We start from the raw sequence: 26121 nt of genomic DNA, 5'->3' as shown, positions 1-26121 counted from the left end.
CTGTCACAGCAGATGGTTCAATTTAATCAAATTCCCTTGGAGGCCCCCATATTGAAATCTGTGCCATTCATCTCATCACCCAAATGCAATTTCCTGGCAACTTTGCTTGGAACTTAGAATTCTGCCCCATGAAAAAATGGCTTCATTTTGTTCTTCTTACCATATAAATATAATCAGAAGAATGCAAGCAGAATATGTTTTAGAATTAGACTGCACATTATTATTATTTTTTTTTCATGTAGCAGTGCCGATATTGTGTATCCAAGCATGTGATTTGAGGATCGAATGCATTTCTACTCTTACTAGGCATTATTATTACAGAAATGAATGAATGAATGTAGCTTACTGAGTTCTATTAATATATTTTTAAATACTGAGAAAAAAAAATTTACATGGGATCAGCATGCTATAATTCCACTACACCAGGTGTTCTTAAAGTAGTGCATAGACATCCCCAGGATGTACAGAAATGGGTTCTTAGGGATATCCAGAAAGGTATTCTGTGAAAAACTGAATAATTTTGTGTATGGTAACTCAGACTAACCAGCAATTTTCTTTTCACTTTACACAGGAAACTGAAACAGAGAGGAGTAATAATATTAGAGAAGGGGTATCAAGCTGACTTGGTGCTGAACCTGTGGGTAGTGACACCAAAAGAAAGTTTAAGAACCACTGCCCTACATTATCATCACTTATTTTTTATGGGGAAAAAAAGCAACAGGCCCATATTTGTGCAAAAATTTCATTCCACTTTTGGCCTCCACCACTTGACAGAATGAGAAAGAGAGAGAGAGAGAGAGAGCGTAGCTTACGTAAGCTGCATAGAAGCCAAAATCACCTATATCGGCTAATTAAACAGTGTCCTCGTCTCTGATACAGGGACGAAAGTTGTACTCTTCCTCGTTATTTTGCATCTAAAAAAAGCAAATATCCCAGTCCACCTACCTCTGCAACTCCAAAAGGGGACCGATTTCTCAACTTCCACCAGGGTGAAATTTTTTCTTACAGATTTCAAGTGCCTGAATTTACACACCTGAGAGTGTATTTCACTCTCATATGACATTGTTGGAAGGGCACAAGTCAAGAGTGAGAGCAGTGGAAATGAGTTATTTAAGAGGAGCCTGTGGAGTCACATAGAGAGACAGGCTGACAAATGAGAATATAAAGGAATGTTGTGGTGTGAATGTGGATGTGATAGGAAGCATTAGGAGGAATACACTGAGGTGGGTTGGCCATGTGGAGAGGATGGAGGGTGAAAACTGACAAAGAGAGTGTATGTGAGTGAGGTGGAGGGGGGGAGAGGGAGGGGGAGGCCGAGGATGAGATGGAGGGATGGGGTGGAGAGGTATATGAGAGAGGGGTGTGTGAGTTGGGAGCAGGGCAGTGAAATGGCGGGGGACAGAGCGTCGTGGAGATGATTTGTTTGTGGCTACCCCGAACAGGATTGAGGCGTCTGGCAATAGACAGATAGATAGAATACTGACTGTCAAAGAACATCAAAAATTAAAATTGTTACCCTTTGTGTATAGGGGAAAAAAAAAAAAAAAATGGCACCAAAGTAAGTTTTGGTCTCATAGATTTGGAGAGCTTGATTTTGCACACCTGAAAATGTATATTTCAGTTTCATGTGTGTAATGGTTAATGCATAATCGACAGTCAAAAATAAAAAAAGGGCACTCCTTGCTATGAGGGAGAATGGGACATCCTTGAGAAATAAGGGGGAATGAGGAGGTGGAGGGAGTGTGGGGGGGCATCAGGAGGGTGGAAAAGGAGGGAATATGCCAATACAATCTAGACGGGGTATGGGGAGTAGTTTGGGTGGGAGGGGACACAAAGGGCAGGATCCAATGGGGCTGAAGAAGGTGGAGAGATGGTGTGGGGGGGGGTCCATCCCCACACCTGGGGAGGGGGCCACATGATGTCTCCCATCACCTCATCTCTCAGTTTCCATTGGCTAGGTACCATTTACATCATAAAAAAGGCTAGGATACAGCTCTCCAGTTTTTTTAAACCTTTCTATGATCGTCGACCATAGGACTTCACATACCAAGTACGCAAAACGACGATCATCAGACATAGGACTTCAGGGGTTAATGTTCTCTCTTTATACTGCTTTCATTTATAACCACTGAATGCAACTCAAAAATGAATAAGAGAGAGAGTTAGAAGTACTTTAACCAGAGGATGCGTAATGGGGTCTATAAATGCCCGCATTGCCCACAGGCAAAGTGGGGATCCTCTGTCTGACTCAGTGGTAACATGCATGCATTTGAAGTGTGTGGCCAGAGATTGAATCTATGCCAGACTAGTGATTAATTTGTTAAGTTTCATTCCAGTTATTGCAGAAGAAAGGAAAGAAAGAAGAAAGGAGAAAAGTGAGAGAAAAATTGAGAAGAGGAAGAGAAGAGAGACAGATTATGTCATGGTCGGTCAATGTGAGTTTTTAATGAAAAACATATCCCCATGTACACAGGACCAGTTTGTATGGTACCCCTAGTTTAACAAATGACTGCTTAAACTGGCTACTGTACAAACACATACCTGATAAGCATGGAGGGCTTGCTGTATGTGTGTTTTAGAGGTAACTAACCTTTACTCCTATTTAAAACTGCTTTACAAAGCATTATAGGTGTAAGCTGGTGGTGGTCAAATGTTGCACCCATTTTTCCCATAAGATATAATACCACAGTCTGTAACTGCCTGTAAAACTGGGACCTCCTGTAGCGTACAGTGACATATTATTATGCTTATTACAATATTTAAGGTTGTTTTTCTATGTCTGAACAGTTATACAAAGCGGGTTAGACCTCCCTTGAGGGGGCTGGCAAGGCTATCACATCACTATCCGTCAGGACATAAAATACCGACACCTTGGAATCGCTAAATACAAGAGTTTAATTTACAGACATTCTCCAAGTTCATCAGTTCTGAGACATGCAGATATGGTCACAGAATGACTCCAATCTAACTACATGTACCTAAAACACATATTTTCACTTCAGCTGCATGGTCTGAGCCTGGTGGAAAATCCCCTGATGCTTCATGTTTAGTGTGTGGTGATATCATGGTGCAAAAGCCTCAGTTCATAAACAGACACAAAACACATTAACCATTGACATTAGAGAGACAAAGCAACAGCAGTATCTCTGAGGAGCTTTCTGCTGCCTCTACTGCCTAGCAGAAGTGCAAAGCAGTTGGAGGCCAGCCCAGCCCCGACTCCTCAGCCTCAGAACCTTCCCAACACCAAGGCAGCCATCATCTACTAATGTGAGTGCCATGATGTGTTGCTTTATGCCTTTTCTAGTGCCAAGGTTTCATGTCTGTTATATCTATGAATAGTAGGGCACATCTTTAGAAAGCATCTTAGAGGTGGGGGTCAGGCTCAAAATGAAGTTGACACAGTCTTTTTATACTAAGTTTCCGTGCTCCAAGTTAAGCAGGTTCTCTTTATATACTGAGTTTCAGTGATCTAAGTTATGCAGATTCAAGTTAAATCGTGCCCTAGATTAACAAATGAACCACATAACTCAGGGGAGGATTGTAATTCAATTATATAAGAACAATACATAGCTGTAAGCAGTAGAGGGATGGCTACCATTGACCGTGGGAGGTATTATCATGACAGTGAAAAGTAACAACAATCTTGGTAACTAGTGATACAATCATTACTCTTAGGCGGAAACGTTCTGCCACAATACAGTCACTCTGTGGGCCTTCTTCTGAGTGACTGTACACAAAGTCGAAGTCCAAGCTGAGACTCACACTGCTAAAAATTATATTACACATGTCAAATTTATCTATTCCCAACAGCTTCCAGACACTACTGAGAAGTAATTAACTGGTTTTGGCACTTGGTTTAGCTTCTGTTCCATAGAAAACATCAGCTGAATCATGGCTAACCCCAATATGGGGATTCCAGCAGAGGAAGCATGGCATCAGTTTTATGTAATGTTCTTACATCAATGCTACACAAATTTTTACAGTTTAAATTCTGGATAATCAGACAACTGTCTCTTTTACTAATTAAACATGGCAAGAATCTGAGGCGCTAAATTTCATACAGTTCAAACCAGTATGAACAATATATACTTGTTACTGAAATTATTTACAGTTTGAATTCTATATAATAAAAAAAATCTGCCTCTATATACAGTACATTAAAACCAATATTAATAACGGCAAAACACTTCAACAGAAAGACACACCTGTAACCTTCTGGACAACAATCTTGACATGAGAGAGAGTATCGACAGTGATGAGGAGTGAGGAGTCTGGAAGGACCCTGGGGCGGCCATTAAGGGAAGGCTTGTGATGGAGGACGGCATCAGTCAGGTAGTCTAACACCAGCTGGCCTGTCCGTCGACCGGTTACTGGCTCCTGGCACTCCATTACTACTAGTCCATCTATGTTTAAGCACAAAAAGGAGGAAAGAGGAGACAGGATTACATGAATACAGTTTACAGTACAGGTGCCGTACAAAGTAGGAGAATAGGTTATCTTAATAACTTTAACTGATCACTGAGATAAATGAAATGTTTCTTCAACCAGAAAATTATGATACTTTTGTACTAAATGTTAAAAGAAATATCCTATGAAGAAATCTATATCCTCTTTGAGTACTGTTGTTGTGGTCTCTGGCTGGTATACAGTAGCATATAAATCTAATGGACTCCAGTTTATTACACATGATACTAAATACATGCCTGCATCAAAATGTCTGTACTGTACTGTACAAATCTGTTTCTCATGATAAGATTAAATGATGGGTAGGTCATGTATACAAGTATATCTGCTGCCCTTAGCCAAGTTTATTGTGTGCAAAACTAATTGGTTCGATCATTTAATTCAGTTGAGATCTTTATGAATACTTTTGAACATTTCAAACTGATGGGTATCTATCAATAACACTTCCCAATGAAACTAAAGACACGTAGAAAATATCACAATCATATACTGAAGTTTGTTTTCAATATAAACTTATAATTTATTAGCTATACATAAACCCTTGTTCAGATAAGAAAAATGTCAGGTTTAGCTTGTGTTATTAGGCCTGAGTGTTATTATTTCTTTTATTGCAAGGAAGAAGGAATCAAAGGCCAGGGGCCCATAAACTGTTCCTTCCAAGAAAAAAAAAAAAAAACACACGAGAGAACCAAATTCAAGAACCGTTCATGTTGAGATGCCTAGATGCACTGCATTTGAAGGACTGGAGATCATGGGAAGTAGGAAATACAGACAGAGGGAGACAGTTCCAGAGTTGACCTGTTGCATAAATGGAGGACTGGGAGTAACGGTTAACTCTTGCATTAAACAGGTGGACAGAAAAGGGATGAGAATCTCCTGCTAGATGGGTGCTATGCGCCCGTCACAGAGGTGGAGGGATACAAGCAGACAGTTCAGAGAAGCAGTGACTATTGAAGTAGCGATAGAAGAGATAAAGAAGCAACAGTGCGGTGAAGAGACAAAGGTTGAAGGGAGCCAGCAAGAGGAGGAAAGTTAATGAGATGAAAAGCCTTTGACTCCACCCTTTTGAGAAGAGCTGTATGTGGGGAGCCTCCCCACACATAAGAGTTGTACTCTGCACAAGGGTGAATAATTTCCAAGTATAAAGTCAACAATTGCGCAGTGGTAAAGAAAGTATGAAGTCGGCTTAGCACACCCAATCTCTTGGAAGCAGATTTTACGACAGACGTAATATGATCTTTCCAAGATAAGTCCCAAGAGAATGAAACCCCGAGCATGTTTAAGGATTATGCAGGATTAAGCTGGATATTATTAAACATTAGTAGGTACTCCCGTGGAAGATTTTGTCGAGTTGATAGGAGTAAGAAATGATTCTTTGTTGCATTAAAAAAGACACGATTACTTTCAGCCTAGTCAGAGATAAGAGCCAAGTCAGATGTGCCATAGCCTCATCCCTTGTTTATTGAAGTAACTGCTGAGATGGACATTACGGGAATCGAATGGAATGGTGAAGGGTTGAGTCATCAGCGTATGAGTGGATAGGGTTAGATGTATAGCTTAGAAGGTCATTGATGAGTAAATGGAAGAGCTGGTGATAGGACAGAGCCCTGAGGAACACCACTGTTGACAGATCTAGGAAAAGAATGGTGGCTGTCCACAACAGCAGCTATAGAACGACCAGAAAGGAAACTATAGATGAAGGCACAGATAGAAGGATAGAAACCGTAACAGGGCAGTTTGGAAATTTAAGATTTATGCCAGACTCGATTGAAAGCCTATGAGATGTCAAATGCAATGGAAAGCTATTGCCAAAATCCTGAAAGGAGGATAACCTGGAGTCTGAAAGGTAGGTGAGAATATCACCAGTGAAGTGACCCTGAAGGAACCCATACTGACAATCAGAAAGAAGGTTGTGATAGGAAAGATGGTTTAAAATTTTTCTGTTAAGAAGAGATTTGAAAACTTTTGAGACACAGGAGGTTAAAGAAACTGGTGATAGTTAGAGGGTTGGAAATGGTCACACTTCTTTGGGACTGGCTGAATGAGAGCAAACTTCCAGCAAGAAGGAACGGTATAAGTTAACAGACAAAGGCAAAAGAGTTTACCTAGGCAGGGTGTAAACACAGAAACACAGTTCTTGGGGACAACAGGAAGGACCCCATCAGGCCCACATGCTTTGTTAGTATTGAGGCCAGTAATGACTGAATCAACTCTAGTATTTTAGATAGGCTAACATCAGATAATTTTATTCTGTTCAGGGTAAATAACAGATGCCTGAGAGTGTTAAAGCTTCATCATCTGTCAGACTACCATAATACAGTATGTGGAGATCAATACAGCAAAATGAAATGTTGTCAGTGGCAGGCTGTGATGACATACACTAATGTACAGCTCAGGACAAAAGTTCACTTAACAGTTCACCTGTTATACACCTCATTTTCCTCTGCTGGCTAATATTCCTAAGCTAGGAGAGGCTTGGTATATTTCTCAACTGGAAAGTAATTAATACGATACATTTGGATGAGAAGTTATGGACATGCCAAAGTGTAAAGTAGGTGGAGTGGACAGCTTGGCAAACTTTTGTCCCTGACAATGCATGTGAAGTCTGAGAAGTAATGCTGGAACATACGTAATGAAGAAAAGACGACATGCTGAGGGACGCAGTTATATGGAGTGAGGTCAACAGTCTTGACATACTTCATGTTGGCCAAGTCCAGCTTGTACAGACCACGCTGATTTGTATGAGTGACATATGCATAGCGGAAGTCATGACCCAGGTCCTGCTGAGTAAAGGGGTAGAGAATGCATATGGTCAGCTGAGGTTTTGTACATATCAGGAAAGTGTTTCAAAATATCATAACTTTTCCTATAACTGGCACTTTACACTTAGGAAATAGGAGAATCAGCTTTACAAGATCAGTGTAACTTTAATAAGCAACCTTTTTGTAATTAACTGTGGACTTAGGATCAAAAATTTATATAACAAGAGGGCAACATATAACATAGACTTTAATGCAATACATACAGTCCTATAATGTACATCGTCCTCCTCTTACTATACTGTGTACATTATCACACATCATCACAAATGAATGTCCCTCCTAAACTCTACATAAATTTTCTTTTCAGTTCCTTCACGACCTTGCAGTGAAAGAAGCCAAATTCATTACCATCTCATTTCTTGGCCTCTTTTATAATCTTATATGTTAGCTTCATGTAGGCCTAAATTTCCATTGCATCTTCTTCCATGCTTCCCTTCTCTCTTTTAGCTCTACCTGTATACATGCCTCCTGTTTCTCTTTTGGCTCTACCTATATGCACGCCTTTTTTTTCTTTTTGCTCGACCATTATCAGTGTACAGTATATATATTAACCCTTTCAGGTCACAAACAGGTCCATGGGTCCATTCTGAGAAATTGCATTTTTGACAAAAAAAAAAAAAAAAAAAAAAAAAAAAAAAAAAATCAGGGTTTGTAAACTTAGAAAAAAGTATAATAATCATGCATAAGGATCTAATACACATCTACCTACAAAATAGTAGGTCTCTATTTACCATACAAGAGCTGTAATAATGATGGGAAGTTGCATAGCAAGTGGTATGTGGTAACGCAGTGACCATATGTATATGTTTGTTTGGTCACAAACAAATGCATTTCTGGATACAAAATAATAGAGAAACACTCCTACTAACCTAAAATCCTAAATCTGTGTTTATTTTTTCTCAGTTGGATTATCTAATACCCAAGAAACGAGTAAACACTGAGAGACATACTACACAAAAAATTCAGGCCTGGCCCCTCCAACACACATCTCTTCCCAATTGGCTCTTCCCAGACAGGGAAAATTAAAATCTTGTGATGTGTACATGTCTGGTGGTCACAAAGGGTGTCTGGAGAGTGGCTCATACGCTAATACTATTCACTAGCTTCCTGCCACAGTTTTGCAATGCACGCACATATGGAGCCATGATCATGGCCATGACACTCCTACCAATAGCGCCACAATAATGGCCAGAAGACCTGAAAGTTTTAACTCGTGTTAAGTCATTTTCATAATTATCTTTCCACATACTATAATATCCAAGCTGCTTCTACTATACCCATTCTCATGTACAGTATTTCCTTTGTTCCTCTATCTTTACCTTCCTTCGTTCCCAGCCTTAAAGTCTTTTGAACTTAAATCAATCTTATCTAAAGTCCTTAAGCAGTATTCACTTATTCCCAGGCTTGCTACACTTATTCTTTCTTTCAAGATTGTTTTTTTTTCATCCTAAAACACTTTTGTTTACTCTTAATTCTAATCTTTGCAAACATTAATATGATTTGAAAATGTCATCACACCTCTAGCTGTTTCCACATCAATTATTTTTCCTCTTAGCCACCTAATTGTATAACACTGGTAGTGACAATACCTGTGTTTCGGGAACAAAGAGATCTTTGACAAGATCAAAGTGACCATCGATGGGTTCTGGGTGGACTGTATGGTGCTTCTTCTTCTGAGCGGCATCTCGGATCACCTGTCATGTTGGAAAAAGAGAGAGAGGGAAGAAACTAATCAATTCTCATTCATTAATCCATCCATCCATCATCCAATCCTACATTGCCCCATGAGGAGTGTAGGAGCCCGGGGCTAGGCAGTTGGTCCCAACATTTAAGATGAGAGTGACCAGCCTCACTCATCCCTGAGTGGCATTGCATGAGCAATCAACCCTAACCATCCCTTGGATATAAACCTTCACCGGCTCAATCCGACTGGAGAGCAATAATTACCCACTAAACCACCAGCACCAAAATTTGGTTATATGGTTACCACCCAGCATAGTAAATGATTTCCTGGTGTACAGGAAACCATTTGGCTTGTCACTCAGTGTAGAGTCACCCACAGCAGAAGGAAGAGGAAAGAATGAAGGAAAGAAAGACAGAAGAGGGATTGTAATGTCACCCGTAGGCAGAAGGACAAGGAAAGAATGAAAGAAAGAAAGACAGAAGAGGATAGAAGGAAAGAAGGATGGAGGAGAGGAAAGGGCAGACACCTGACAGCAGCACTACATTAAGTGAGTGGATGGTGAGTGCTCCCATATTCATTAATGCCCAATCATCATTTACAATGAAAGTACATCACTATTCAATATCTCTTCATAATCACCTAGCCTCTACACAATTCCTTTAAATGGTGCACATTATACAGTGTAAGTTATGCATCTTTCACAAATATGCCACATACAAATTTCTAATGATCTTGTCCTTTTGAAGTAAATGTTGTGAAACTTTCTGTCAATCTAGCTGACATCTTGTGCACTTCTATGTAATAAACAGCTACAAGAACAGAGCCTGAAGTCAGGATTACTTAAGGTTTTGACAGAATAATCCATGTAAGTATCTATAACCATAATGCTACAACATTGTCAGTATACCTTAAAAAAGCCATAGTCGGTAATAATACTTAGTCATAGTCGGTAATAGTAAAGGGGAAGAGACATACCACAGGCTCCACCCACAGCATAGTCCCAGGTCCAGGCAATGGATCTGGGACCCCTAGCCCACCAGCTTACCAGTGGCTGTGGTAGTGGCCTTGGGACACCCTGCCAGGACAGCTACAGGTACACCCTCCAAGCACCCCTTGGCGCTGTGACTGCCCTGCCATTATGCTCCCACCAATAGAGCAGCCTCCTGGGGCGCTACTCCCAGGTTCAGACCGCTCTCTATTGGGCTGAAACGGCAGCCTGGAAACCGCAATGCCCTGTACCCTCTAGTACAGGTTCAAGCCCTATCTTGCCCCGGACCCATGATTTATGACGGTGGAACCCCCTTCATGCCTCCCCCCAAAAGTCTGCCACTTGGTAGTGGAAGCAAAGTTTTCTGGCAGCATGCCCTTGCTGGCATCAAAGCCTGTAACGTAGTGGGATATGTTGTGTGATATGTTAAGTGCATGTGGTGTACTGCATAAGATAGTTAAAGGAAATGTTTGAGAGAGTATGCTGATCTACTCTCCATGTTACTGTCACACTGAAAAGGTCAGCAAAAGGGGATGGTTAAGTAGCTAGTGAAACAGGATCTCCAGCTCTCCCTATCACCAGCATTCCCATTCTCCGCAGGAGAACCACCCTGTCAGGCCCATGCTACAGCCTCCTCCTTGAGAGGACTCTCCCTATGTGCTAAGGGGTCTTTGTATGCAGCATGTGTTAGGAGTGCAATACTGTATGGTAGTGAGATCTGGGCAGTAAAGGAAGAGGATATTCACAGGCTCAAACGTACAGAAATGACAATGATTAGGTGGATGTGCAGTGCTTCCCTGCGTGCAAGGCCTGGGGGGGTTGGGTTTACGATGCAAGAGTTGAGAGGTAAGATGGGACTGGAGTGTATTGGTGTTGTGATGAGGAGAAGTAGATTGAGATGGTCTGGGCATGTGGAGAGGATGGGGGATGATAATTGGGTGCAGAAAGTGAGAAGCGTTAATATTTGGGGTGGGAGTGAGGGGTAGACTGAGAAAGACGTGGGACGAGGTCATTAAGTGTGACCTCCGGGTTACAGGACTGAACAGGGAGGCTGCCATAGATCAAGCAGAATGGACAGCCGCCTTTAGGTGACCAAGGCTGACACATGCATGTTGGAGCCTATGAAAACGAAAACCAATTTCCTATGACTGTACAGTCCATACAGTCTATTTTCTTCCAAGTTTAATGGAACCATGAAATACATGCTAAAGCAGCATATCTTTGCTCTTGATGAAGCAATAATGTGTTTGCATAATTTTTATTTATTTACACAAATCTGCAGCAATAAGAGTTTTCCATCCCCAGGGAATGGAATGAGTATGGAATACATACAGGTATAGCTGATCTACAAATATGTGCACACTGTATATGCAGAAAGGACCAACAAGTAGTATTGTAGGTGCATATGTAAGTAGCAGAGACTTCACACTCTAAAACCCATCTTAATTCACCAGATAATGGATACTGCAGGTATTTAACATAAAGGTAGTAGATTGAACTAATTCCAAAACAGCATTTAATATGAAAGACAACCAACCACCTACTGAGGGATCAAACCAGTTCACATAAAATACAACCATCATCCTCACCCTGACTGTTCTATCACCAGACCACCACTAAACCCTCCTGAGAATTCTCCAGAAATGATGGATATTCATTCATTTAATTTCATTTATAAAGGCTCAGACATGCTTGCATTGACAGCCTTGGTCACCGAATGGCAGCACCCCATGCTGTTCTATCTATGGCAGCCTCCCTATTCAGTCCCCTATCCCTGAAGTCACACTATGACCTTGTCCCAGGTCTTCTTCGGTCTACCTCTCACAACCCCACCCCCAACATTCACACTTCTGTATGTATGTACAGTGTCAGCAACTGCCATGCACCTTTCTGATGCATATTGCAATCTACTCCTTCGGCATTTCTTCCAAAGCAAAATAACAGCCCTTGTAACACATCATTAGCATTTTTTTGTAAGTTACAAATTTCCAATTACAATACAGTATTTCCTAACTGCCTCTTACTAAATAATAGTAATATTTGCACAATGGCTAGAATAAGCTAATTAAGTTAGCTCTTTACTCCTAGGGGTTAACTGATTCAAAAATATATAATACAGTATATGATATGGAACATGCAGATATGTACTTGTAATTTGCCCGATGTTTACTATAAAAGGTATCCCAACTTCACTCTAAATTTTGCCCAAGCCTATAAAACTTTGGTATAAATATATCATTTCCATAATGTCTGTACACTGCAATCCATCCACTGGCTTAAGGTCTGGCCCAAGTCCACAATCACTCTAGTAAAAACTCATGGTTTATATAATGCCTGCTCACCATCAAATCTAACCAAACCATGGTCTAACCACTATCTAACCACTATTTTAAGATCTGCCTTAAGTCCACAAAAACTCTGGTACAAATTCATTGTGTCCGCACACTATTAAAGCTAACCAAGCCTTTGGCTAACCACCATCCAACCATTAACTTTCAGTTTGCTGCTATATGGGCAGGGTAAGGAGTGGTTGGAGGAAGTTCTGGGAGCTATTGCCTCTCCTAACATTAAGATGGTCCTCCTTTGGTGCTATGGGGTCATTGTATAGTGTATGTGTTAGGAGTATAATGCAGTATGGCAGTGAGACCTGAGTAGCAGAGGAAGAGGATATTTGAAGGTTCATCATCATCATCATCATCGGGACTTCCTGTCCCACCCTAGGGCAGGGTGAGGAGTAGCAACGTTCAGAGAACCAAAATTTGCCCACTCTAATAGGCCACACTTCCATTCACTCATCATTTGATCTGATACACCAAAAACTTTCACCACATTCTGTAGCTTCACGTACACGTATCCACTCTCTGTACACCGCATACATTTATGCCACACCCTAGTCTCCCATCCATCTGTTACAGTTGGCACTAACACTCCTTCATTTATGTCTCATGCTGCTGCAACACTCAAGCCTCTGTTTCCGATCAAGACCTTCATAGCACCAGCTACCTTACTTCCTTGTGTCACTCTACTTTCCACTTCCTTTGCACATTTTTCTCTCTTTTCTATCATTGTACCCAGGTATTTGAACTCTCTCACCAATTCCCGTCTCTCTCCATTCACTGTAACATCACACTGGGGGTCACCTTCTCTCTCGATTACCATCACTTTACTCTCTTCATCATTTACTCTCAAGGCATGACACTCACACACAATGCCAAGACTCTGCACTAGTATATCAAGCTCTTGTCCAGTATTGGCATGTAGCACTGCATCATCAGCAGACAACAAATCTGAGATATTCCATCCATCACCAACAACATCCCACTATCCCACTCTCCATTACTCGTGTTCTTACTTTTCTCATAATCCCATCTATATATATACTGAACAACCATGGCAACATCACACGACCTTGTTGCATGCCCACATCCATCACCAACACCATCCCACTCTCCATTACCCGTGTTCTTACTTCTCTCATCATCCCATCCATATATAGATTGAACAACCATGGCAACATCACACGATCTTGTCACACACCCACACCGATCGTGAACCATTCACTTAGATGCCCATTTATCCTTACACATGCTTCACTACCATCATAAAAACTCCTGACGGCACCTAGCAGCTTACCACCTACACCGTACATGCGCAAAACTTTCCACAATCCTTCTCTGTCTACTTTGTTGTAGACATATCTATAAATGTTGTTCTGCAGATCCATAAATGCCATAAACATCTCATAATCCTCCTCACATGTCTTCTCCACTATCTGTCTCACTGCAAATATTTGCTTCACACATCCTCTCCCACTCCTAAAGCCACCCTGTTCATCACTGACTTGGGCTTCTGATATCTATCTTACATTCTCTATAATAGTTCTTCCACATATCTTCCCTATAACACACTTAATAAACTTATGCCATGATAATTCTTGCACTCATATTGCTCACCTTTAGTTTTGTACAGGGGTACAATCAGCCTTTTTCCACTCTGCTGGCACAGTTTCACTCATCCATGCCTTCTTACATATCTCCAACAAGTATTTCATTCCACTCTCTCCACCACAATTAATCATCTCTGCATACACCTGATCAACCTCAGCTGCTTTCCCATGTTTCAGCTGCTTCACAGCAATCTTCACCAGTGCGAGTGTCACATTTCCTGGCACTGCATTCGTTCTTCGCACACCCTCAAAACCAATCATGTTTACAGTGACTCTGCTCTCTCTATTCCCATTCATCAGACTTTCAAAATATTCTTTCCATCTGGTCCTTACTTCATCCCCATGGGTTAATAATCTACCACTTACATCCTTCACACTTTCACATTTCTCTCCACTGTCACTTCTACATTTCCGTCCCAACTTCCTATTTTCAGAGTAGTTTGCATTCATTTTCCTAACTAGATCATCATTTACCTCCTCCTTTTTCCTCTTCACTAGTCTCTTTATGCATTTCTTACTCTCAAAATATTCACTTTTTATTTCAATTGAACCCCTGTCCTGTAATCACTCTAGCCACTTCTTCCTCTTTTCCTCCACTACTCTCTTAATCTCTTCATCCCACCATGTTGTACCATTCTTCTTTGTTGTTCCGCTTGCCACACCACACACCGCTTTAGCATTCCTAACTAATCAATCCTTAATGCATTCCACAGGCTGTCCAGATCCATTTCATTCCAATTTGTAGGTTCAAATGCATAGAAATGATAAATGATCAGAAGGATGTGTGGTGCATCCTTGAATAAAAGGTCTGGGGAGGTTAGGACTGTGAATGATGAGTTGAAAGGAATGATGGAACTTGAATGCATTGTGTTGTGGTAAGGTGGGGTAAACTAAGTTGGTTCAGGCATGCTGGGAGGACTGAAGATGACAACAGGATGTGGAAGGTGAGAGCTGCGAGTGTCAGGGATAGGGTTGTGAGAGGCAGGGGGGGAAAAAAAAAAAAACGGATGAATTCACGGAGTGTGACCTCAGAGATAAGGGACTGAACAGCGAGGCTGCTAGAGATCAAGCAGCATGGACAGCCATCTTTGGGTGACCAAGTTTGATACATGCAAGCATGCTGGAGCCTTTACAGACGAAATTAAGTGAAACAAAACAAAACTAAACAAACCTCAATCACCCTGCAAAGGCTAACCCTCTTGTTGGAGTGCCTTAACCCAATACACCATCAGGCATCCACTAGTTATATGGTCACCAACCAATATAGTACAGTACATATACAGTTGTTCTATGCTCTTCATGGTGGTTAGGGGACACAAGCCCTTGTGAACTGCAAACTTCCTTGAATAATTAAAACCCCTCTAAAAGGGTCCCTACAATCAAAATTTAACTATGTGATTATCTAAAGACCCTCAGTAGTGCCCTAAAACTCACTAGATGTTAGAATCTACTTGCTTTAAGTGTATTTCCAGATCAGCTAATAGCACACTTCATGAAATCAACTCTAATACTGTACATCTTAAACTAATACATTTTGAGATGATCTATTAACCCACAAATAATCAAACCCAGCAACTGAGAACCTGCCAATATCGAGGGAATACTGAATGTGGTGTCCTGTTCTACGAGAAATCAACTGGTTTGTTACTGTGGGAAGAGTCATCTGAAAGTAGCATTACATCAATTAAGTGAATGGTGGGTGCCCCCACCTGCTAATATTCATAGCTGCCAAAGCAGAATACTGTACTGTAATATTCAGAGCATTCCACTGGGGAATGATGATACGTATAAAACACTCCAACAAACTCTAACCTAATGAAATTTTTCAATTGAAAGTGGTTCAATCAACACACCTGTATGGTCTTGACTCCCTGGTCCTTGGTGGAGCGCCAGTTAAGCACCCAAACCTGGTCCAGGTTAGGCACATACGAGAGATCCACTGGATACTGGTCTGTCACGATCACCTGCAGCATAAAACACTCCTAAACTACCACTTACATTGTCACAACCAAAAAATTTTGCATCACCACTGACACTACACTTACATCACAGCCAACTCTGCTAAAATTAATCACTACAAAACTTACACCACAAATGCTACAACAATTACACCACCACTGCCACAACACTCCTATCACCACTGCCACAACACTCCTATCACCACTGCCACAACACTCTCATCACCACAGCCACAATACTTACACCAACACTGCTACAAATACTTAACACCACCACTGTCACAACATTTTTATTACTACTACTGCCACAACATTTTTATCACCACTACTGCCACAACATCTATACAACTGTTGCCATGACAATTACACCACCACTGCCACAATACTTACACAATCACTGCCACAATATCAACACAACTACTGCCACAACACATACACCACCACTACCACAACACTTATATCACCACTGCCATAACACTTGGATCATAACTTCCACAACACCAACACCACCACTGCCACAACACTTCACAAATGCCAAAACACTTAACACTTCCACAACAAAACCATTTTTACATTACCACAACAACAACATTTACACAATCAGTATACCGTACATCCATACATTTCTACACCACTGCCACAACATACTAACACCAACATCACTGCCAGAACATTAAACCACCACCGTAATAACAGCAATACTCTTCCACCATTCTGCCATATGCAACTCTTTTATACCACCACAGCCACAACACTTACACCAATAAAACTGCTGCAACATCTGCACCAAACAGCTCCTATACCACCACAACAACACTACAACATTATCACCCTTGTAACATTAACATTCATTTGTCTCACTTATAATGACAAATTAATTATCAACTATAAATACCGTATACAAACTTTTAAAAAATATATATTTTTCCAAATTCTATTATTGGTACCACTACTGTATCCAGCATTAAATCTGAATACAGTACAATTACTGTACATTACATGAGGAAGAAGTCTTTACATACATTACCAAAGATGGTCTAAACAATACACAATTTGATAAATAATTAATACCTCCATACCACTAAAAAATCCCCCATATATATGAATGATACAAAATAAAGTGTTCTTACATCTACAACCACCATCTGTGAAACTGAGATGACCAATACTCTGTCCCTGCGTGGCTGAGTAACATAGATGTATCTCTCAGCAACATTGATGGCACGACCCCATGAGCAGTTGGTACCTGGGACAAGGTCAAGGAGGCTATCAGGTAACTGGTCAGGTCACAAGAGACTGCATAATCTATACAGGTACAAGATAAACATCTGAGATGTGACCATTCACAGGTAACACTGGATACATGATACCAGGCTTTTTAAACAAATTATTTCTCCCATCTTTCCTGTCACTACTTAATGCTTTTCTTTCCATTACAGGTGGCTTTACATTGAGTGACAAGCCAAATGGTTTCCTGTAAGCCAAGAAACCATTTACAATGCTGGGAGGTAACCATATAACCAAACCATATGTGCTCCCTACGTGTCAAGTGGGTTGGTGGAGGGTTAGTGCCCCTCCCTGTAAAACAAATAACTCAACAGTCAAATGGCCACCCCATACGGGATTATGGCGTCTGGCAATAGATAGATAGATAGACCAGTATCTTCGGGTATGATGACCCTAAAACCCACCATTACTGATGCAAGTATCTCTTCAGCTTCTACAATTAACAAATAAAGGAATAAGGAGACTGGATGTGTCACGGGGTTTTTATAATATCACGGTAATTTTGATATATAAATGGTTTAAATATTATTTAATTTGATAATATTCAATAATATTGAAGAGCAAAGACAATGATTGTCTTGCTACATCAAGCAACGATTACTTTACGCTGACTTGCTAAGATTCTCAAGAACGAGAATTTATAAACTTTCTCAACAGTACACAGCAGAGACTAATTACTCACAATTGCTGAATTACTGTACTGTTAGCCTCTGGAGAAAGTTACATCACCCCTGACAATAAATAACTAATACTAATAATAATAACATCAGGTTCTTGCTGATGCATTAACTCCTGGCACAACGGATTTTAAGTTAATACAACAAGACTGGTCTAAGTACCAGTTATGAATAGTAAATGTTTATGCAAGCTAGGAGCTGTATGGAAAATAAGCTTAATTATGGAGAAATGAAACAAGATTTTTACTCTACATTAAGCTCAAGAAATAGAACTGTTAAATTTATTAATTACAAAAATAAATTTAACGTTACATTTCAAATCAAATCAATGAGACGCACTCGCTCACTCACACAGAAGCTAAATACTTACGCCTAGGGAAAAAACACCTTAACTAAGCTCTTAAAACTACAAAATACACAAAAGAAATACCAGTCGATGAATACTGTGTATCACCACTAAGGTGGGAGAGCTGGGATTAACTGTACTAATGGAGCTTGGGGTGCTAGCTGACCTCTCCACTTCTGAGCACAGACCCTTTCTCCGTCACAGCAAACACAAGACTGAATTCAAATAATGCATAAGCAGTACGCACAGGCCACCGGAAGAAGGCGTGGCTAACGGTTGAATGAAGCAGAGGCAAACGATAAAGAAATAATTGTATCGCTCAGTAGCGCACTTAGTGACGTGCATTAAATCGGTCACTTTTTGAAAACGGTGACGAATTATTTGAAAAGTATACCCCGGAATGGAGAGAGAAACGGTTAACTGAGCGATACACAGTGAGTTTTCCACTAATAGTTCGTGGCTTCTCACAAAAAAGGAAATGTCGCGAATTGATTCGTGACATTACGCCCCATGAAAATTAAATCTTTCTTCCTTCAGAAGAAAGATTTCAATATACATACATATAAATCCTAACTCAGTCACACAAGATTCACACTGTGGTGTGTGTGCTATCCTGCTACAGGAGAAAGTCGCAGTCGTCAGTGAGCGAAAAAACCTCGTATTTACGTTAATAGAAGCAAGCTTGAGGGAAAAACTCCGTGACGACGGTGAAAATCCTGTACTCAGGTCAAACTGAGCGAAAATTCGCTACATTTACACTGACAACTAATTGTTGTGTAGCGTGGTGTATGTAATACACGGTGTAGGTGTGACAGTTGTAGTGTAACTGTACCTACGTGTAAAATGACACAGTAAATAATATATGGCGATGACGAAGGCAGAGGAGAAGAGGTGGCAGCGTGCGGCAGACGATCGGCTGGCCCGCACAGCAAAACTGCTACACCCATTGCTGAACCTGCAAAACCAATTGAGGTGGAGCATCAAAAGTGTCAATGGGACAAAATTCTTATTATGTTACAATTACTCTCTCTGGCTAGCAGTCAGTACATGCTATGAAAAGTACACTCGAGGTCGCCATTAATTTTAGCACACGATTATGGTCGGCAAGTTGAGAATCCCTGTGCAAACTTGGGTCTTCCATAGCCTCAAGTCGCCTCTGCAGAGTTCTCACTTCCCCCTTAACCTACAATACAATACTTATATTAGTACCGGGAAGCTGAGAATCCTTGTGCAAACTTGGGTCTTCCATAGCCTCAAGTTGCCTCTGCAGAGTTCTCACTTCCCCCTTAACCTACAATACAATACTTATATTAGTACCGGGAAGCTGAGAATCCTTGTGCAAACTTGGGTCTTCCATAGCCTCAAGTCACCTCTGCGGAGTTCTCTCTCGAACTTCCCCCTTAACCTACAATACTTATATTAGTATCGGGAAGCTGAGAATCCTTGTGCAAACTTGGGTCTTCCATAGCCTCAAGTCGCCTCTGCGGAATTCTCACTTCCCCTTAACCTACAGTACAATACTTATATTAGTATCGGGAAGCTGAGAATCCTTGTGCAAACTTGGGTCTTCCATAGCCTCAAGTCGCCACTGCGGAGTTCTCTCTCGAACTTCCCCCTTAACCTACAGTACTTCTATTAGTACCGGGAAGCTGAGAATCCTTATGCAAACTTGGGTCTTCCATAGCCTCAAGTCGCCTCTCAACTTCCCCCTTAACTTACGGTACATAACATGTATGTACAGGCCCTGGACATAATGTGTCCTGTGGGGCCAATGGGCGAGACGTCAGGTCTGCACCCACTTCACCACTACCCTGTCTCTCAACTGGCTCAGAGATTACAGGTGTGGTTATGAATGGCACAGGAAGGGCATGTCCCTGATTAGTGGTGATACTTTGGCACACACTGCAGGAACGGACAAAACTATCTATGTCTCGTCCCATCCCTGGCCAGAAAAAAGTCAGCTCGGATACGGCCCTGGGTCTTCCTTTTGCCCATGTGACCTCCTGAGACTGAACAATGACCCCATTGTAACACTGCTAGGCGGTACTTGGCGGGAACGACAAACTGCAGTCGAACCTCGCCCTCGGGTGTTCGTGACTCACGGTAGAGCCGTCCTTGTTTACGAAGGAACTTGGCTCGACCTCCCCGTGAATACTTAATCACTCGACCCTTTTGTTTATTCCGCACGGCAGCAAGTGTCGGGTCAGAATGTTGTTCTTGTACAACAAGTTGACTGCACATCAGATCTTGCGGCGATTCAATGATCACTGGGGTGACACAGTCTGGAGCCTCAGTCATGGCTCGTGTCACCGCAGCAGCCGAAGTCTGAGTAGCGCCATCGGAGCAACTATCCTTGACTCCATTAATATTGCCTACTATTAAGTCAAATAGAGGCTCTGGCATGACAACTGCAAGTGTCATACCAGTATAAAATGGAGATGCCACCTGGATACATGCCTCAGGGAACAATCTCACTGATCCATCAATAAGGCTTACATGGATCTGTCGACCTGTATACTGCTCAGGCCGAACTAGACTCTGCTTGACAGAGCAACCTGAGGAACCATTGTCTCTCAGGACCTTCACAGGAATGTCTCCCACAAACCCTGGCTGAACAAGGAAGGTACTGTCACCTGTGGGAGGGCCTGTGGAGGAAGCAGCTAGCCACTCATGAGGCTGCTGAATTGATGTGGCAAACATTGTGCCTTGAAGGTTATATTGGGGAGATGGAACATTGGCCATCTGTGGAGGGGGGTTCACTGTCACTATGGGACTAGTGAACTGTGGGGAAGTACCCACACTGGTAGGGACGTGACCACCAGGCTGCTGCTGAGAAATGAAGGCTGCATTCGCTTCCTGCCTCTTTTGAGCTAGTGGTGAAAAAGTTTGTCTCGACGGTTGGTTGCGTGGCTGATAATGCTGCTGGTTAGGGTACTTGTTGTACCTCTTCCACTCAGGTTTCTGAGTGTTTTGCCCCTGGTCCTTCCACTGCGGTTTTGGACCTTGACCATTACTCTGAGAACGGCCTTGGTGCTGGGATTCAGTCTGAGACGGCTTCCCAGACTTGGCAGTATCTTTTCTGCTCCAGGTGTTTTGCTTACGAGCTTGATACCCGTATGCAGTAAAGAATGCGTCAGCCTTCTCTGCCATTTGGCTGGCATCTTTCACCTGGCAGATCTTAAGCTGTGCTATGAGCTCAGCAGGCCACGACCTCTCTAGCTGTGTACGCAGCATAAGGTCAATTATCCCCTCACGCGTGGAAGGAGTTTCATCTTTCTCCATCCACTCATTTAAGTAAGCTGTGAGACGATCAAGGAACTGAACAGCTGTCTCCTTGTCTTGGAGACGAGCTCGCATGAACTGAACTTTGGCGTCGTCTACTGTGAGACCATACGCCTTAATGAGTGCAGCTTTCATCATCTCATATGTGAGATTGTCTCCACGAATTCTGTGGAGAATATCGAGGGCAGGGCCCTCAAATAGGCTAAGAAACTGAAGCCGCTTAGCTGCCTCATCCAGTTGATATAAGTCTGCCATGTCCTCAAAACGAGCTATGTACGGCTCGATTCGCTCGCTTTCCTTGTATGAAGGAAGCTTGATGCGTGGGGTCGCCAGGACATGTGCAGGAAGAACGCTCGTGGAGCTTGGACCAACTGCACCAGATGTATCTGAAGCCAAGGAATCTCGCTTGAGCTTCATCATTTCATATTCGTGTTTTTCACGTGCCTCACGTTCGGCACGTTCGTGCTCTCGTTCTCGCTCGCGTTGTTCACGCTCGTATTCGCGCTGTTCTCGCTCGTGTTCGCGCTGTTCTCGCTCGTATTCGCGCTGTTCTCGCTCGCACTCGCGCTGAATCCTACGCTCTTCACGAGCATCTTTCTCACGTTCTTGCTCGTAATTGAACCGTGAGAGAACGTAACTCTGTATTTTCTCTGGGTCTGTGAGACCAATATCTTTGGCTTCCTGTACATATACAGCTGTAGCCATGATGCTAGCTCAATTTACTAAGTAACCGAAATTGAGTACTGACTGCTTAGCGACGAATACTAATAAACACAAGTAAAGAATACAGACACAAGCTAGTGGTGACCAGTCTTATCTAGTTAACTGGCAAAGAATAAATCAAAAATGTAAATGACTGGGAAGACTCAATAATAAACACAATGGGTACGGCGACTTCCCAGGAGCGAATAAAATCGTCTGGCGTTACCAAGAATAAACTAGAGTTAAGTATTCTATTGATTAATAAAGCAAAATTCACTTGCTAAATTAAGGGTAAACACCAGTAAGCTTGTGCCTATAAACTTTAATGATAAATACCTAAATATGAATGAGTGAGCACTATCTCGTGAATAGCTTTAGAGCTAGGAGTTAATATCCTGGAATGAGGTCGCCAATTGTCACGGGGTTTTTATAATATCACGGTAATTTTGATATATAAATGGTTTAAATATTATTTAATTTGATAATAATATTCAATAATATTGAAGAGCAAAGACAATGATTGTCTTGCTACATCAAGCAACGATTACTTTACGCTGACTTGCTAAGATTCTCAAGAACGAGAATTTATAAACTTTCTCAACAGTACACAGCAGAGACTAATTACTCACAATTGCTGAATTACTGTACTGTTAGCCTCTGGAGAAAGTTACATCACCCCTGACAATAAATAACTAATACTAATAATAATAACATCAGGTTCTTGCTGATGCATTAACTCCTGGCACAACGGATTTTAAGTTAATACAACAAGACTGGTCTAAGTACCAGTTATGAATAGTAAATGTTTATGCAAGCTAGGAGCTGTATGGAAAATAAGCTTAATTATGGAGAAATGAAACAAGATTTTTACTCTACATTAAGCTCAAGAAATAGAACTGTTAAATTTATTAATTACAAAAATAAATTTAACGTTACATTTCAAATCAAATCAATGAGACGCACTCGCTCACTCACACAGAAGCTAAATACTTACGCCTAGGGAAAAACACCTTAACTAAGCTCTTAAAACTACAAAATACACAAAAGAAATACCAGTCGATGAATACTATGTATCACCACTAAGGTGGGAGAGCTGGGATTAACTGTACTAATGGAGCTTGGGGTGCTAGCTGACCTCTCCACTTCTGAGCACAGACCCTTTCTCCGTCACAGCAAACACAAGACTGAATTCAAATAATGCATAAGCAGTACGCACAGGCCACCGGAAGAAGGCGTGGCTAACGGTTGAATGAAGCAGAGGCAAACGATAAAGAAATAATTGTATCGCTCAGTAGCGCACTTAGTGACGTGCATTAAATCGGTCACTTTTTGAAAACGGTGACGAATTATTTGAAAAGTATACCCCGGAATGGAGAGAGAAACGGTTAACTGAGCGATACACAGTGAGTTTTCCACTAATAGTTCGTGGCTTCTCACAAAAAAGGAAATGTCGCGAATTGATTCGTGACAGGATGTACAACAAACTTCATGTCCAAAATGAGAGTAGAGCCAAGCTCTGGATCTCCCTGGTCCATAATTAAAAATAAATGAAAATTGCTGGGAAGGAATGTAGATATAGGCTATTTTGTCAGGGAAGTTTAGATGGATATGGTGGTGTGGGTGTGCTAGTTGAGGAAAAATGGGTGGAATGTGTTGTGATAGCAATGAGCAAATGAAAGGATTATGGTAGGGAAAATATTGTTTGGTAAACTCATTATTTCAGTTACATCAACATCAGCTCCACAGGTTGGCTTGGTTGATGAAGATAAAGATAGATTCTGGGGTGACTTGACATGTGTGGTTAGCGGTATGGGGGATGATGTGACTGTAGTTTCGGGTGAGGATTTAAATGGTCATGTGGGTAAAGCAGCTCAAGGATATAAAGGGGTACATGGGGGATGAACATATGGTATGATATACATATGCAGAAGGGAAAAGGATACTTGATTTGGGGTGACAATGAACACGATTGTGTGCAACACATGTACTGCAACAGGAAAAAAGAGAGTAGGCTGACTACATACAAGTCTGGGAGTAATTGTGCCAGACTGACTACTTCCTGGTCAGAGGGGTTGATTGGAGCCTGGTGAAGAATATTAAAAGTTATAAGGAGCAAAGAGTGTGTGCAGCAACACAGATAACTGATATGTGACATGGTGCTGAATGAGCAGGTGGTGAAGAAGAGGACCTATACACCCAGGAGGAAAATACAGAAGTTGAATAGCCAAGCAATATGGAATGCCATCTACAACATGAGTAGAGTGGTGTCTGAACAGGGAGCTGCTGTCAGAAGTGTTAATAAGCAGTACAGTGCTCTCAAGAACAATCTCTCGAGATATTGATTCAGCGTGTGGATGGATAAGGGACCCTCCAAGACATAAGGTCCAAGACATAAGGTAACATGGTGGTAGGAAGAGGGTGTAGAAGCCACAGTTAAGGAGATGGCTTTTTCACAAGTGGAAAAGGGGTGGCAACAGAGGGGAATACTTGGCTACCTAGCATAGGGCTAGAAAAAAGATATACAAAGCAAAATCTGAGTCTCAGACACTTTTATTGGATAATCTAAATAGTGCTAAGAGGAAGAATATGGTATCCATGGTGGCAAATCTGATGAAGAGAGAAAACAAGGACATCATAGGTGAGCAGTGTGTGAAAAATGATGAACGAAAGGCAGAGGTGGGCAGTGAGGATAATAAGACATCCGGAGAGAGTATTATAACCAGTTGCTGAATAAGGAATTAACTGGAACAGGGAAGGTTTGGAGTCAGCATATCCAGTGTTTGGCCCCTGACCTTTGACTGATGCTCCTACTGTGCATAGTGCAATAGGCAGGATGCAACTGGGGAAGGTTGCAGGTGTGTCTGGAATGACAGAAATGTTGAATGCCTCAGGAGCTATAGGAGTGGGTTACTCATTTGATCACTCTGATTACACAGAACTGTACTGTCTCTGAGGACTGGCTGAAGAGCATGATTGTAAATTTGTATACAGTAAAGGGAACTTGATGCCTTGGAAAAAGGAAATAATAGAGGGCATAAAACTTTTGGACCAAATAACAATGGTAATGGAGAGAGTTCCAGAAGGTATGATAAGGGAAAAAGTGAATACTGATGAGGTGCAGTTTGGTTTTAGGCCAGGCAAAGGGACCACTGATGATGTAATCGTTGTTTGACAGCTTCAGGAAAAATATACAGGAAAGAAATGGGAGCTATACTTAGTTTTTGCTGAATTGAAGAAGGCCTTTGATAGGCTCTCTAGGAATGTGGTAAAGTGAGCAATGAAAAAGCCTGGGATAGAGAAGTGGCCGGTTAAAGCTGCTAAGGTCATGTATGTGGCTACTCGTACCCAAGTGAATGTGATGGTAAAGTTAAGTGACGGGTTTTCTGTGAATGCTGGCGTGCATCATGGGGTCAATCTTCAGTCCCTTATTGTTTGTCATGGTGCTTGAAGCTCTCTCTCATGTGACTTCAGAAATAGACTCCCGTGGGAGATGCTGTATGCTGGTGACTTGGAGCTGACTGCAGAGAATGAAAGGGAGGCAGGGGAAAGCTTGAGGAAATGGAGAGATGGAATGGGACACAAGGGTCTGAGAGTTAATGAGGATTAAAAAAAAAAAAAAAAGTGATGATATCTAAGGTTGATGGCAGTACTGTCAAAGCAGAGGGAGTGCGGCCATGCGCAGTTTGCCACAAGGGTGTGGTAAGTAACTCTGTCTTGCACAGTGTATGTGATAAGTAGGCATAAGAGATGCAGTGGTATGTGAGGTAGGTTGTGAAATAATGAGGATTTCATGTGTACAGTGTCTCGGGGAGAACATGTACAGACTGTCAGACATGAAAGGACTGATCTTGGTTAAGAGTCTCTTGCATGCCCGATGGAGTTTTGTTATTTGGGGGACATATTACATGCTGGAGGTGGGGTTGCACTAGCTCTATGGCTAGGGTAAGGGGTGGTTGGAGGAAGTT

The 26121-nt window shown here is 41.7% G+C and overlaps 1 protein-coding gene across 1 annotated transcript in view; it reads right to left on the bottom strand.

Annotated features, from left to right (window-relative positions):
- The window catches only part of LOC145411413 (follistatin-related protein 5-like), a 338220-nt gene that overhangs the window by 6000 nt on the left and 306099 nt on the right, over window positions 1-26121 (bottom strand). Inside the window, exons 14-18 of the mRNA XM_080281453.1 lie at window positions 16993-17108; window positions 15758-15868; window positions 8876-8980; window positions 7094-7247; window positions 4206-4403 (exon numbers count right to left, since the gene is read on the bottom strand). Coding sequence (XP_080137579.1) covers window positions 4206-4403; window positions 7094-7247; window positions 8876-8980; window positions 15758-15868; window positions 16993-17108 — 684 coding nt within the window. The remainder of the gene's footprint in view (window positions 1-4205; window positions 4404-7093; window positions 7248-8875; window positions 8981-15757; window positions 15869-16992; window positions 17109-26121) is intronic.

The sequence above is a fragment of the Coenobita brevimanus genome, chromosome 89 (assembly GCF_032717465.1).
Source record: "Coenobita brevimanus isolate Jiangsu-jjx chromosome 89, ASM3271746v2, whole genome shotgun sequence".
NCBI lineage: Eukaryota > Metazoa > Arthropoda > Malacostraca > Decapoda > Coenobitidae > Coenobita > Coenobita brevimanus.
The sequence above is the reverse complement of the archived record's forward strand: the minus strand, read 5'-3'. Positions and strand labels throughout refer to the sequence as shown.